Consider the following 11,924-nt stretch of genomic DNA (forward strand, 5'->3'; position numbering starts at 1 on the left):
TAATCTGGATGCTTCAGAATTAAGTTCCAAGAATCTACCCAAATGTTACACCCACTCATTTGGTTCTCGTTCTGGGCAATAATTCTAAATTAGAATCCCATTCTAATGTCTCCAATTATATAAAAACTACTATTAATTAATGAGTTTGTTGAAAAGAACTAGCTTTCAAATGCTCCACCGACAAAACATAGTCAATGGCAATTGATGTCCAAAATACCTTCCATCAACCCCTCAACTATTGAGTTGTTCATGTGCTTCATAGATTCTTACCCAAAAAAAAATGTATTTCATAGATTAAAATACCCCTCTCTTTATATTATACTTATATATATATATATATATATATATATATTTGATCAATGACAAGAGTCGATATTATCTTAGAGAAAATATAACATTAGTCTATTGATAAAAGATCATTGCCAATTGTACTATGTAGAGCAGCTCAGTCGTTGCTTCTTTGATTGTAGATCAGCTTGGGTTGGTTTTTTTTAAGGGAAAATTACATCCCCTTCCTTGTACTTTGTCAAAATTATACATTCCTCCTCTTAATTTTACCATCTTACATACGATTCTCCTGTAGTTTTTAAAAAATTACTAAAACCTCTCTTGCCGTCAGCAGCTGTCTGTTAAATGCTGACGTGGTATAATTAGTTTTTTTATAATACCCAAACTGACCCTGGGTCTTTGTGAAATGATCCATTTACCCTTTTGATTTAATCCCAAACTAACCCTTGGTCCATGTGAATAGACCATTTTACCCTCCGTTCTTTTCTTCTTCTTCTCCTACAACCCCTTTCCTGCAAATGGAACCCACCAAAATCCACTTCAATGGATTCAGATTCATGAAGTTAATGGTAAGATCCACTCTGGAGTACAGGGTGAAGATCTCATGGACTCTGGAGCTCTTATATCTGATCTCTCCTCTGTCATTATCTGAAACTGAAGAATTGTGAAGAGATGGAGGAGTAATTTCTGATGGCGAGATGGGCCTCCGATGGATCTCTTCTCCTTCAGATGCAGAAATACTACTCTATAACCGATGTTGCCTTGGAACTTAGGAAGGTTGCAGGGAAAAAAATGAAGATGAGAGAGGAAAGAGAAAAGAAGAAGATTGAGGGAGCTAAGGTTTTTTTCCCATCAAGAGGAGGACACTTGCAAAGCGCAAACACTGTTTAGGTAGCGAATGGAGCATGGACAACTTGTAGTGAATCCTTCACAGAGTCATTTTCGGAAGCACTAGGCTTTGATTTATGAGAACCACTAATGGATGTTTCTTGAGTTCCAAGTTGAAATGAGAAAAAGCAGGGGAAAAAACCAAAAAAAGAAAAATAAAAAGATTTGAGTCCCAACTGAGAAACTAAAATGTAGGCAAAAAAGTTGAATCTGAAACCTATGCAATCAGATTATGAACATGAATTACAACTAATTATTTTGCTCATGCCTGTAGTAAGAATTTAAGAATTAAATGAGACTTTTTTCCGTTTTTTTTCCCCTTCTAGTTTAAAGTAGAATTTCATGGAAAAACTTGAATTCGTTTTGCATTTCAAATTCTCAAAATTAGAGATCATCAACTTGTCGGAAGTCGGAACGATCGGTGTCTTTTATGACTGATTCTGTTTCCTTCTTTGGCGGTGGAGGAGGAGGAGGCAACAGTGGTGGTGGTGGTGCTGGCTGTGGAGGAGGAAAATAATGGGTGTTTTAAGGTTGAAGATGATGAAAAGGACATCATTGTAATTTTACTTGTGGTGTTTTAGAACAAGGGTAATATTGTCTTTTCAAATCATAAACTAACAGCACCCTAGCACCGTCAGTCATAAGGGGTCAAAATGTACAGTGAAAAAACCAAGGGGAGAAACATGTAATTAGGGCAAAATACAGAGGAGGGATATGTAATTTTCCCTTTTGACGGAAACACACTCTATAGTTTTTTTAGCTTGGCACTGATGCGTGTCTGACTCTCCAAATTAAGGGTGAAAGATCTTTTTGTCAATTGCACGAAATAATCGAATTTTTCCAAACAACGTTAACAAGAAGAAGCATGATTAGAAGTTTATAAATTGTATAAACAACTTACCTATTCCAACCTTTATTATCTTTCTAGCAGCATAGAATTTAGGGCTGCAACGGGGTTAGGTTGGGCTAGGCTTTATAGAACCCTAGCCCAACACTAAGTCCCCTTAGCTAGCCCAGGCCCAACCCAACCCTGATTCAGGGCTAGAAAAATCCAACTTGGCCCGTCCTCAGGATCGGGTCAGGCTGACCTTGATTGACCCTGATCATGGGGAGGGGGAAGCAAATGCATGGGTTGGAATGGACCGGAAAGAAAACTATCAATTTTACATAAAATAATTATGTAATAAAATGTATTATATAACTTATTATCTTCATATATAATATATTATATAATAAAATATGAGTGACGTTTAAAGTTTTTAATATATATATTATATCAATATATATTTTATAGTATAACTTAAAACAAGGTCGAGCCGGGCCAGGCTGTGCTTAGCCCGAAGCCTCAACCCAGACCCGACCCGACCCTATTTCAGGGCCAAAAACTTCGAGCCCTGACCCGCCCTTAGAGTCAAATATCTCAGCTCGGGTCCTGTTCGGACTCTAGGCGGCCAAGGGCAGGTTTTGGGCCGACAGGGCCAAACTTGCACCCCTTCCTTAGATCATGCCTTGTACATGTGCTTCCACCATGTCATTGGCCAACCTTATATCCCCTCCTCAATCAAGTCTCTCTCTCATCTCTAGTGCCCAAATTCAAATTCTTACTCGATTACAAATGTGAGATTAGGCAGAAAATACATTTTGTTGAGGTCACTCCCTCAAGGCCTCAATAATACATGTGAGAGACTGTGAGAGAGTAGTGCTTAAGCAGCTGACCACGTCAATGACCATAAATACCCTTCCTTATTAAGCCTTCCAAAGCGACAGCCTGACAGCCACAGCCACAGCCATAGCCACTTCACTCACATCTCTGGATCTCCCTCTTTATAAATCTCATTTTACGCTTTGCTCTGTCTCTTGTCTCACCTCTCTCGCTCTTTCTCGTCTCTCGCGGTCGCAGAGGGAAATCTCCACTATTCTCCAGATCAGATCCGAAGAACAAGGTACAAACGAGACTCTCGAGACTCTAGATCTCTGTTTCCACCATTTTGATTCATCTTTCTGTTGCGTTTATACTGTTGTTTTTTCCATCGAATCTCATGTAGGCATTCGTTCTGTTTTAGGTTTTTAAATCATGATCTTGTGTTGTGGATTCTTCCTGTAATGATGTTCACTGTTGCTGATCTGATGTTTTCTTTGCGCATTGTGACTGGATTTTGTAATTTTTTTTTCTGCGGAGGAATTCGACCATTGATATGCTTTTTCGGTTGATTACTGTGGCTTTGTTCCATTACCTTGTTAGATTCGAAGCTTCTCTTGGATTTTTAGGAGAAATATGGAAGACTGTGAAAAATGTGATTTTGTTAAATTGACCTAATGTTGCTTTTTCATGCCGTGGAAGTTATTTTTTTCGAGTCGGTGGTAGAATACATTCAAATTTCCGTGAGTCGGAATAAAGTAGTTTGTGCGGAGGTGGTAGAGAAAGCCAACCTTCCTCCTATGTCTCAGTAATATAAAAATGTGGTTTTGGTGGAGATAATTGAAAGACTGGAATGACTGGCAACTTTGGACTTGTCCATTCCTCCTTTTGTTGTATATGATCTCAGACACGGTTGATAATCTTCAATTTCATGGTGGTTTCTTAAATCTGTGATCTCTCCTTTTGCTTCTTAATAGAAAATGTTGTGTTCTGTGCGACAAAAATGACTGGTCTTTTAAGGAGAATATACTCGATCAAACCTGTCTGGCCACTGAACTGAAAAATTTTTGAATAATGGGAAACAGAGGGTTAAAGTGTAAAGTTAAGGTAGCATAATGCATGATGCCATTTTTTTTTCTTCATGTTTGTTATTTGCTGACCATCATGACCTTAACTGATGCTAATTTGACCTGTAATTTAAGCATCTAGAGGCAAAAATAGTAGTAATCTCATCCATACATTGGGAACTACCCTCTGCATTGGATGGGATCCCCATCTCACTGTAAAGCAAGATCTCTACTGAGCGTTATTTCTATGCACATTAGCTGAATGTTAAAGTAGCACAGTCACAGTCTGTGGGACTTTTTTTGTTTTTTTCTTTTGACCTTCAAACTAAACTGGGGATAACATTAAAACTCCCTTTTTCCAGTAAAATTTAATATGTTGATTATCAAACTTGAAAGGAGGAAGATATTACTTATATCTTTTGAATCTACATATGTGGTTTCAGTTACTGGTGTTTATGTACCTTAAATCTTTCAGAGTGCCTTTCCGACTTATTCCATCTTTTAGAGTTTGCTTCTATGCTTCTGTGCCTCAATTTGTTTTGTCCTATTTGATTTTCATTGTATTTAAATTACACTTCATTTCTTGATTATTGAGGTGCAGTCTTTACTTCTTTTATTGCCATGCCATGTCCATTAATTTTCATGCTAAAATTACTTGATGACAATATGGATCAAAGTCATGCCATGATATAATTATTTGTATATTTCTTCTTGCACACATAAGAGCTCACTATTTAAAGTTTAGGTTGCAGATAGGAAACCTTTTCTATTCTTTTTCAATCCTTCTTCTTCTGTCCTAGTTCTGGTTCATCTCCTGCTTATTCCCAATCCTGATTTCATTCTATTTCTAGCACTTTTCATGAAGGAGGCAAACAGGAACCTGTCGTATTCTTCTTCTTCCCCAAGTTCTTGTTGCTACTTGTGCTTCTGCTCCAATCTACTGTTTCTTGTACATGTGGACTCTACTTGTTCTGTAGGTTGGTGAATAGAGAATTGTGAATGCCAAACTCCATGAAACAGCCCCCTTGCTTTTTTTCAGTATAAAGTTCCCAGGTGCTTAAAAAAGTCTTATTAATTGATGTCCCCAGTTGGTTAAATTCTATGTTGCTGTGAAAGGCTGCATCGTGGTTTGTACCGTAGCTAGCCAATAAACACTTCCTAGCAGGTACAGTTCCATTACAGTTTGACAATGTTCTACCAACTCACTTAGTGGTATAACCCCTAGTAAATTTGCATATGTACCAAAAATTTTAAAATTACATATCGAATAACTTACTTTTAAAGCTTCATAAAGTTAGCTTATTTTATTACCTCTACCACATTATTTCTGTTTTTTTTTTTTTTGGGGGGATATGTTTGTAGTTAAAACTTATTGTTAATGTATATAAATAATATTCTTATTCTCCGTGTAACCGGACATGGTTACACAGATTTTGTATCTGCCCTTTTTTCCCCTCATGATCTGACGTGGACCAAATAAGACAAAGGGGCTATTAAGTTTTTAATTATGGTTTAATACCATTACTGCCCCTCACGCATGCGAAGAGCGGAAAAATTTGGTATGGTGACAGTCACAGTTTAAACAAAAGTGGTTACACAGAGCAAGAAACGAATATAATATAGAAATAGGCAAAAAATTGCAGCATTTAAGTGTATATAGGGTAGGCAGCATTGGACCGTATTGCGTCCCAATTCCCAAATACTTGAATGCCTAGGCTGACTAAAAGTAGACATCATGTATTGAGTCAGGTGTCCCTTGCTTATCTTTATCCATATTTGTACTAAGCAGATCACTCTTCCCCAGAATTATTTTTGTGCCATGTGCATTTACAGGATTCTTGATAGTGATATCCTTCCAATCTCTTACTTTTTCTCCCATCTGCCTATTATGCCTTGATCCTGCAATATTCTACTGGTGTCATGCATTGGGTTTTGAATGCAGGTCAAGGTTTCCTTCTATAGGACCAGAGGAACAGAAAGAAAAAAGAAACAGGAGAGGATGGGTCGTGGAGTCAGCAGCGGAGGTGGGCAGAGTTCGTTGGGCTACTTGTTTGGAAGTGGTGAGGCTCCAAAGCCTGCTGCTAGGCAGGCTGAGCCTGTTGCTAAGCAGGCTGAGCCTGTTCAGAGCCAGGGACAGGGTGCAAATAATGGGCCGCCCCAGAAGCCCACTGTTGCTTCTCCACCGGTGGATAACAGTAAGCTGATTCCAGCTGGCATCCAAGGGAACACTTCAAAAAATGCAAACAACTACTTCCGTGCTGATGGTCAGAACACTGGCAACTTCATCACGGTATGATAATAGTTGATATATTTATATTGGTTTTCAATTTTACCAGGATCCAAAGTCTAGAATAATTCAGTATAAATTATTTGGGCCTGAATCTGCCTGATGAACATGTTAAATTACCTTATTAATAAGAGTAAATTCTTTAGTGTTTGCTTAGCTTGTTAATGTATTACTGAATTGAAGAGTCCAAGAGTGCCTAAACAGAATCGAAAACAGAGAACAAATTTCCAGATTAGGGAGAAAACTTACGTAGCAGAATCCAACCAGCATATGGACCTGGAAATCAGGTCGAGTACTCCTTTTAGAGGGGGAACCTTTGCTGAAAATTTCAATTTGATTCAATGGGTGGATCTGACTTTATGTAGGAATTCTAGTACGACTAGGAAAGGGGCAAAACTGGCAAACAAAAAATCTGATGAACAATCAGTTTGCAGAATATTAAAAAACAACTCAAAGTAGGTGTTATGCTATTAAAATTAGAAGAATCAGAACATTATAAAGAGGGTATCAATCTTAGTATTCAACCCAATTAACAAATCCTACTCAAAGTAGGATTCTAACCAACAGTCTATGAAATTTAGATCTCAGAACAGAACTGGACAGTGAATAATATCAGCAAGACAATCTGAAATTAGAACAGAGGTCTGCTCCATAAAACTATCAAAATCTAACAATCCTAGAAAGAGTAGGTTTTCTGTAATTAGCCGATAAGTTTTGGAATTGAAAGCAGCTTTTGATAGAAGACAAGATCGATTGCTGATAGAAGACAAGATCGATTGCTGAATACTGAAAACAGAAGTTGAATCAAACATGAAATTCACCTTCACTCAGCAACTTAATAGTGATTCGACTGAAGTATCACAGAAATCAAAGAGAGACAGAATTGCAGAACAGAAACAGTTGATCAGTACCTTGAAGAAGAGAGAATAGAGAGCAGTGTACCTGGGCTTCATGCCGAAGGTGCTTGGTTGGATTAAACACCAGCCAAACCATAATCAATCACATGCATGGAAGAAAGCAGCAGCCTGTTTTTCACATCAAAATCGTTCGTGGGTGAAAGGATCCCCACACAAGCTCTTTATTAAAAGCCATAAATCAGTGTTCGAGTTGGTTTGGGAAGCCCCCTAGCCGACTCTTCTCAAATTTAAATTCAGCATTCCTCTTTAAATTTCAACTAGCCTAAATTGACTTTAGAAAGGTTGTGGATCCAACTTAAAACATTTGAAGAATAGACATAAATATGTAACTTTAATTGACCCAAACAAACCATTGGTTCAACCAAAACTGACTTAGTGTCTTAGACGAACTTAAAATAAAGACACTTAACTAACCTCGTATGCCTAGCCTCTACCCATATTTTAGGCCCATTACAAAGAAAACCCATTGGACTAAAGGTCCAACGCATATATAACCCAACCCAAGGCTTATTTCCATGAAAATAGGCAAGATTCTATGTTTTATCTACATCACTTGTATTCCAACTACTCATCTCCATAGTGTCTGGCAGATACTGCGTTTAAATGCTTGATATTTGAATGTTGTTATACTCATCCAAGTTGGATTCTACTAGATTTCTGGAGGTTATTTAATGTTCAATACTTAGTGTTTTCCTGTTATGAGTGAAGAGTTTGATTTCACATGTTGGCAGTAATGATATTTGAGGGAAAGACTAATGTCTCCCCCCTCCCCTCTCCCATTGTGTGCGAAACCTGAAGAGTGATTTTTGTCAAACTAGTAATTATCAGGAGAGGTCACATTGTTTTGTTCCGGGAGCATTCGGTTCTTGTACATGGTGAATCGATATTTAATGTTTATTGAGAAAATCTCTGAAGCTGTCTGATGCAGAGCTGAATAGGGTGTCGTACTGGTATGGGCCCTAAATTATGAGCCTGGGGTTTGAATAGAAGTGCTGGGTTTCATGAATCAGTATAGCTAAGACATTGACTAGTCAATGCACCATGGTTTTATATGGATATTGCTATCTGGTAATGCTAACACCAAGTTAGTCTATTACTGACTCGGGTGAAATTTTGTATATGCTTTTAACTGGAGCTGGCAACTTGAAATTTCACTCAATATTATATCTGTATGCACTTGTTCTTTGCTACACATGTCAAATATTTGAAATATGCTTTTCTCTTGGCACAGAATCTTATATATCTTTTCAATGAAAATTTTCAAAAAAAAAAATGCCATGTACATATTAATCGGGTATTTTTTCTTTTTAAAGTAATAAAATTGTAGTAATTTTAACTAAAGTATATGTCATTTGCTTCCTGATCTTGATGAACCAGTGATTATATATAGATGTAGGAGGATATATTATGTGGACCAATCAAATGGGCGTGCCCTATCTAGGGATGTAAACGGATCGGATTCGGCTCGGATAGTGCTATATCCGCATCCGCATCCGATTAGCTATCGGACGGATTCGGATAGTGCTAAACAGATACGGACACGGATATGGATCGGATATTTTATCTATTTACATGTAAATATAGTTTTTCGGATAACAATAGCCTATCCGTATCCGCATCCGTTTAGCTTTCGGATAGATTCAAATAGTGCTAAATGGATACGGAAACGGATTTCGGCTATTCATTTACATCCCTACGGCTATCAACAGAGACCCGGGCTTTCTTAGAGTGGGCTGGAGCATGTTACTAATTTTTACTGTCTACTCTTATAGGGTGGACCTCAGCGCAACGGTAAGGTTGTTGCTCCATTGCAACCTAGTGGTCACTGGTTCGAGTTGGAAAACAGCCTCTTCGGGAAGCAGGGGTAAGGCTGCGTACATGATGACCCTCCCTAAACCCTGCAGTGGTGGGAGTCTCATGCACTGGGTACGGCCTTTTATTCTCATTGGAGTCCCATCTGTATTCCTGTGGATGCTTGGTGAAAGATAACGAATGAGTTGGATCTTTCATTTGATCCCTCTTGTTTTTGTACAATTGAGGACACAAAGGGGAGTGCTTTTAAGGTTTTCATGTGAGACCAGACCACATTTAGGAGGATGCTGTACTCAAACTAGAGGTTTTCATAGTAGTAATAAATTCCTGAAAACAAAGTGTATTAACCACTTGGCTCCAGAGAAGCATTAGAGCCAATGAAAGCACCTCCTAGATCTATTGACTTTGGATGGAATTTGGTGCTATTCCCCTGTGGAACTCTTTTAACCTCGATCCAGAGCTCAGTTGTGGCAGAGTGAAACCATTTTGATTCTGAGCTGGGGTTAAGTCAAATATTACTGTGGAAACGATTTGTTAACATTTTAGAAGGTGTGGGGACATTTTACCTTGTATGCATACCATGTCTGTCTATAGGTAGGTCTATGCTTACTAGAAAGGTAAAAAGGTTAAAGAGCTTAGAACCCACACTCATCATTGCTAGGAAGTTGGGTTGGAGCTTGTGACAGCATCTCTCTCTCTCTACAGATACACAACACTGTAAAATCTGGAGTGATTCTCTTGTTCCAACAAGGGCAGGTTTGACCGATTGATATGCTTATTTCTTATCTGTCAATAATTGTATGTTCTCTGGTCACTACTGATCGTGGTCACTTGGATTTTATTCTTGGTTACCTTGCATTCCACCTGCTTAGCTGCATTTTGTTGCAAGTTTGGTTTTATTCTTGGTAACCTTACCTTCCACCTTCTTGACTGTATTGTATTATTAATAGATTAATCTGTGGGTCACCAACTTATCTGGAATGTTCTTCTTTGGTACAGGATCGACCTTCTACTAAGGTTCACGCAGCCCCAGGTGGTGGGTCTTCTCTCGGTTACCTGTTTGGTAATGGTGAAAATTGATTTCAGTGCCCCTCAAAGCATGGAGCTGCTTTACCGTCTGTCCAGGACCTCTAGTAGCTTGGAAGAAACAATATTTCATTCTCGTAGAGAATAGACTGTTTGATCATGTATTGTAATATATAGTGCTTTCTTGGTGGAACGTTTGTTGGTAGACCTGCTGAAGTGAGGGAACTTCTGAATTAGATGCAAAAACATCCATTGCAAGCTCAACCGTTGTATGAATGAGGTTCTATTTTCTGTTGCATAGTTACTCAAACTCTTAAGATTTCCAGAATCTTTTTTTCTTCATTTTAGAATTTCGGTTCCTCGTATTCTTTCATGTTTTTTTATTCTTTTTGTTTGGTGGTTGGTTGGTTGGGGGGCTGTGAATTTTTTTAGGTAGAACTGGTGTAAGGTTATTTATTTCCTTGTTGGCCCCCTGCATCAGTATTAATGTTGATGCATCTCCATCAACATTTGATTCAAACGAATATGTGAATGCAATTCCTTATGTGCCATGGCACTTTGTTCCTGTGTTGGTAGCGGTTTCACTGCATTGTTGAGTGTAAAGTCCCACCCACCCGCATTTTGCTGCGGATGGGTGAATCCTACTAGTGGATGGAGGAAAATTCTCTCGTAGTTCAGTTGTCTGGTAGGGGTGCATAATTGCAGTTTTTTCTCAGCACTAGCAATGCTTGATGTTTCCTTTTGCGCTAGTTATATTTCCCAGTGATGGGAGTGGGGCGTAAGCTGATTTGATGAGAATAGGATAAATTTAGATTTCAGTATGTGAAGGTCTCATCAACCATGATCTACCCTTGTTAAATCTGAAACAGAATAGTTTAATCCAATTTGTTCCCAAGTTTATCCCTTGTTTCTGTTTTTTTTTATAAATTAGTAACGGTAAAATTTTTACTGCAAACAAAACAGAAGGAATATTACGCAGAGCCTATCTTTGGTATCATTTATGTTTTAGCACTCCTATTGAAAACCACAAGATGCTCAAGCATCTTCTCCACTAGAAACCTTAGATTGAAATTTATACATCAACGTTAGAGAGTTTAAAAAAATAATGTTCTTCGATTTGAGATAAGTGGACAACTCGGGTGACTTTGACATCCCTTTTTTATTTTTTCGGTAAACAATTGGCATCCCTACTACCATAAAAGTAAGAAACAATGATAATTCTGTCCTAATCTAAAACCTTTGCAACTCATCGATTTTAAATTAATGGAATCCAAACTCCAAAACCTATGCAACTCATAATGTTCATAGGCCTTCAGAAGCCAACTACTTTTGAGCAGTTGATCAGGCTTTGTTGTTATTGGTTCCGTTTTATTTTTTCCTTCCCTTGCCATTCTCCTTTCTTGATGAAACTTTCTTCATCGGTTTTTTTTTATGCAAAGGTGACACTTTTCGATCGGTAGGCAAAAACTGCCTATGATCCTTGGTTTTGCTATTTGGGGCCAACAAATAGATCTAAAAGAAATAATTTGAGCCATACTATCTGAGCCATTCTATTCTGTTCCAATCATAAATGATCATTTGCTGGTGGAACAAGACCACATCCAACGGATTCTTCCTCCTGTAAACTCTTAACACCTACAAGTAGGCAATGAGGCCGATTGACCTTGTGAAGTGGGTTGAGGCCTGGGTGGTCTATAGTACGAGGGTATGTAATTATATGAAGAATGAAAAATGGCAATTTCAACATATGCAAAGAGAGAGAACAGAAAAATATACAAGAACTTCTAAAGATGTTAATGATTCCATGAGTTCAATGTAGTCTAAAATCTGTCCTCATATATAGTCACCTACTACATCTAACTGAACATGGTTGAAGGGCCGGAGACTACAATCCATATCAACGCCTGAGTATCCTAAATGATGTTCATCACCAACTGAGTTTCTTGATTGTCATGTTTGTAACTCTCCAAAAGGATTTGTTAGCCATCTGGAGCAATAAC

At 38.1% G+C, this 11,924-nt stretch overlaps 1 protein-coding gene across 4 annotated transcripts; it reads left to right on the forward strand.

Moving 5' to 3' along the window:
* The first annotated feature begins 2,968 nt into the window (after positions 1–2,968).
* Positions 2,969–10,222, forward strand: LOC122656094 (protein SPIRAL1-like 2). 4 transcript variants are annotated; one of them, XM_043850530.1, is made up of 4 exons: positions 3,023–3,119; positions 5,716–5,728; positions 5,780–6,172; positions 9,898–10,222. In XM_043850530.1, the coding sequence occupies exons 3-4, from the start codon at positions 5,819–5,821 to the stop codon at positions 9,976–9,978; spliced, it is 435 nt and encodes a 144-aa protein (XP_043706465.1). In that variant the 5' UTR covers positions 3,023–3,119; positions 5,716–5,728; positions 5,780–5,818; the 3' UTR covers positions 9,979–10,222. The 4 variants fall into 4 exon arrangements, with proteins under 4 accessions (XP_043706466.1, XP_043706467.1, XP_043706465.1 ...); XM_043850531.1 differs by lacking the exon at positions 5,716–5,728 and having other exon boundaries at positions 2,969–3,119; positions 5,822–6,172; XM_043850532.1 differs by lacking the exon at positions 5,716–5,728 and having other exon boundaries at positions 2,969–3,119; positions 5,825–6,172.
* The last annotated feature ends 1,702 nt before the right edge of the window (positions 10,223–11,924 follow it).

This window comes from Telopea speciosissima, chromosome 3 (assembly GCF_018873765.1).
Source record: "Telopea speciosissima isolate NSW1024214 ecotype Mountain lineage chromosome 3, Tspe_v1, whole genome shotgun sequence".
Taxonomy (NCBI): Eukaryota; Viridiplantae; Streptophyta; class Magnoliopsida; order Proteales; family Proteaceae; genus Telopea; species Telopea speciosissima.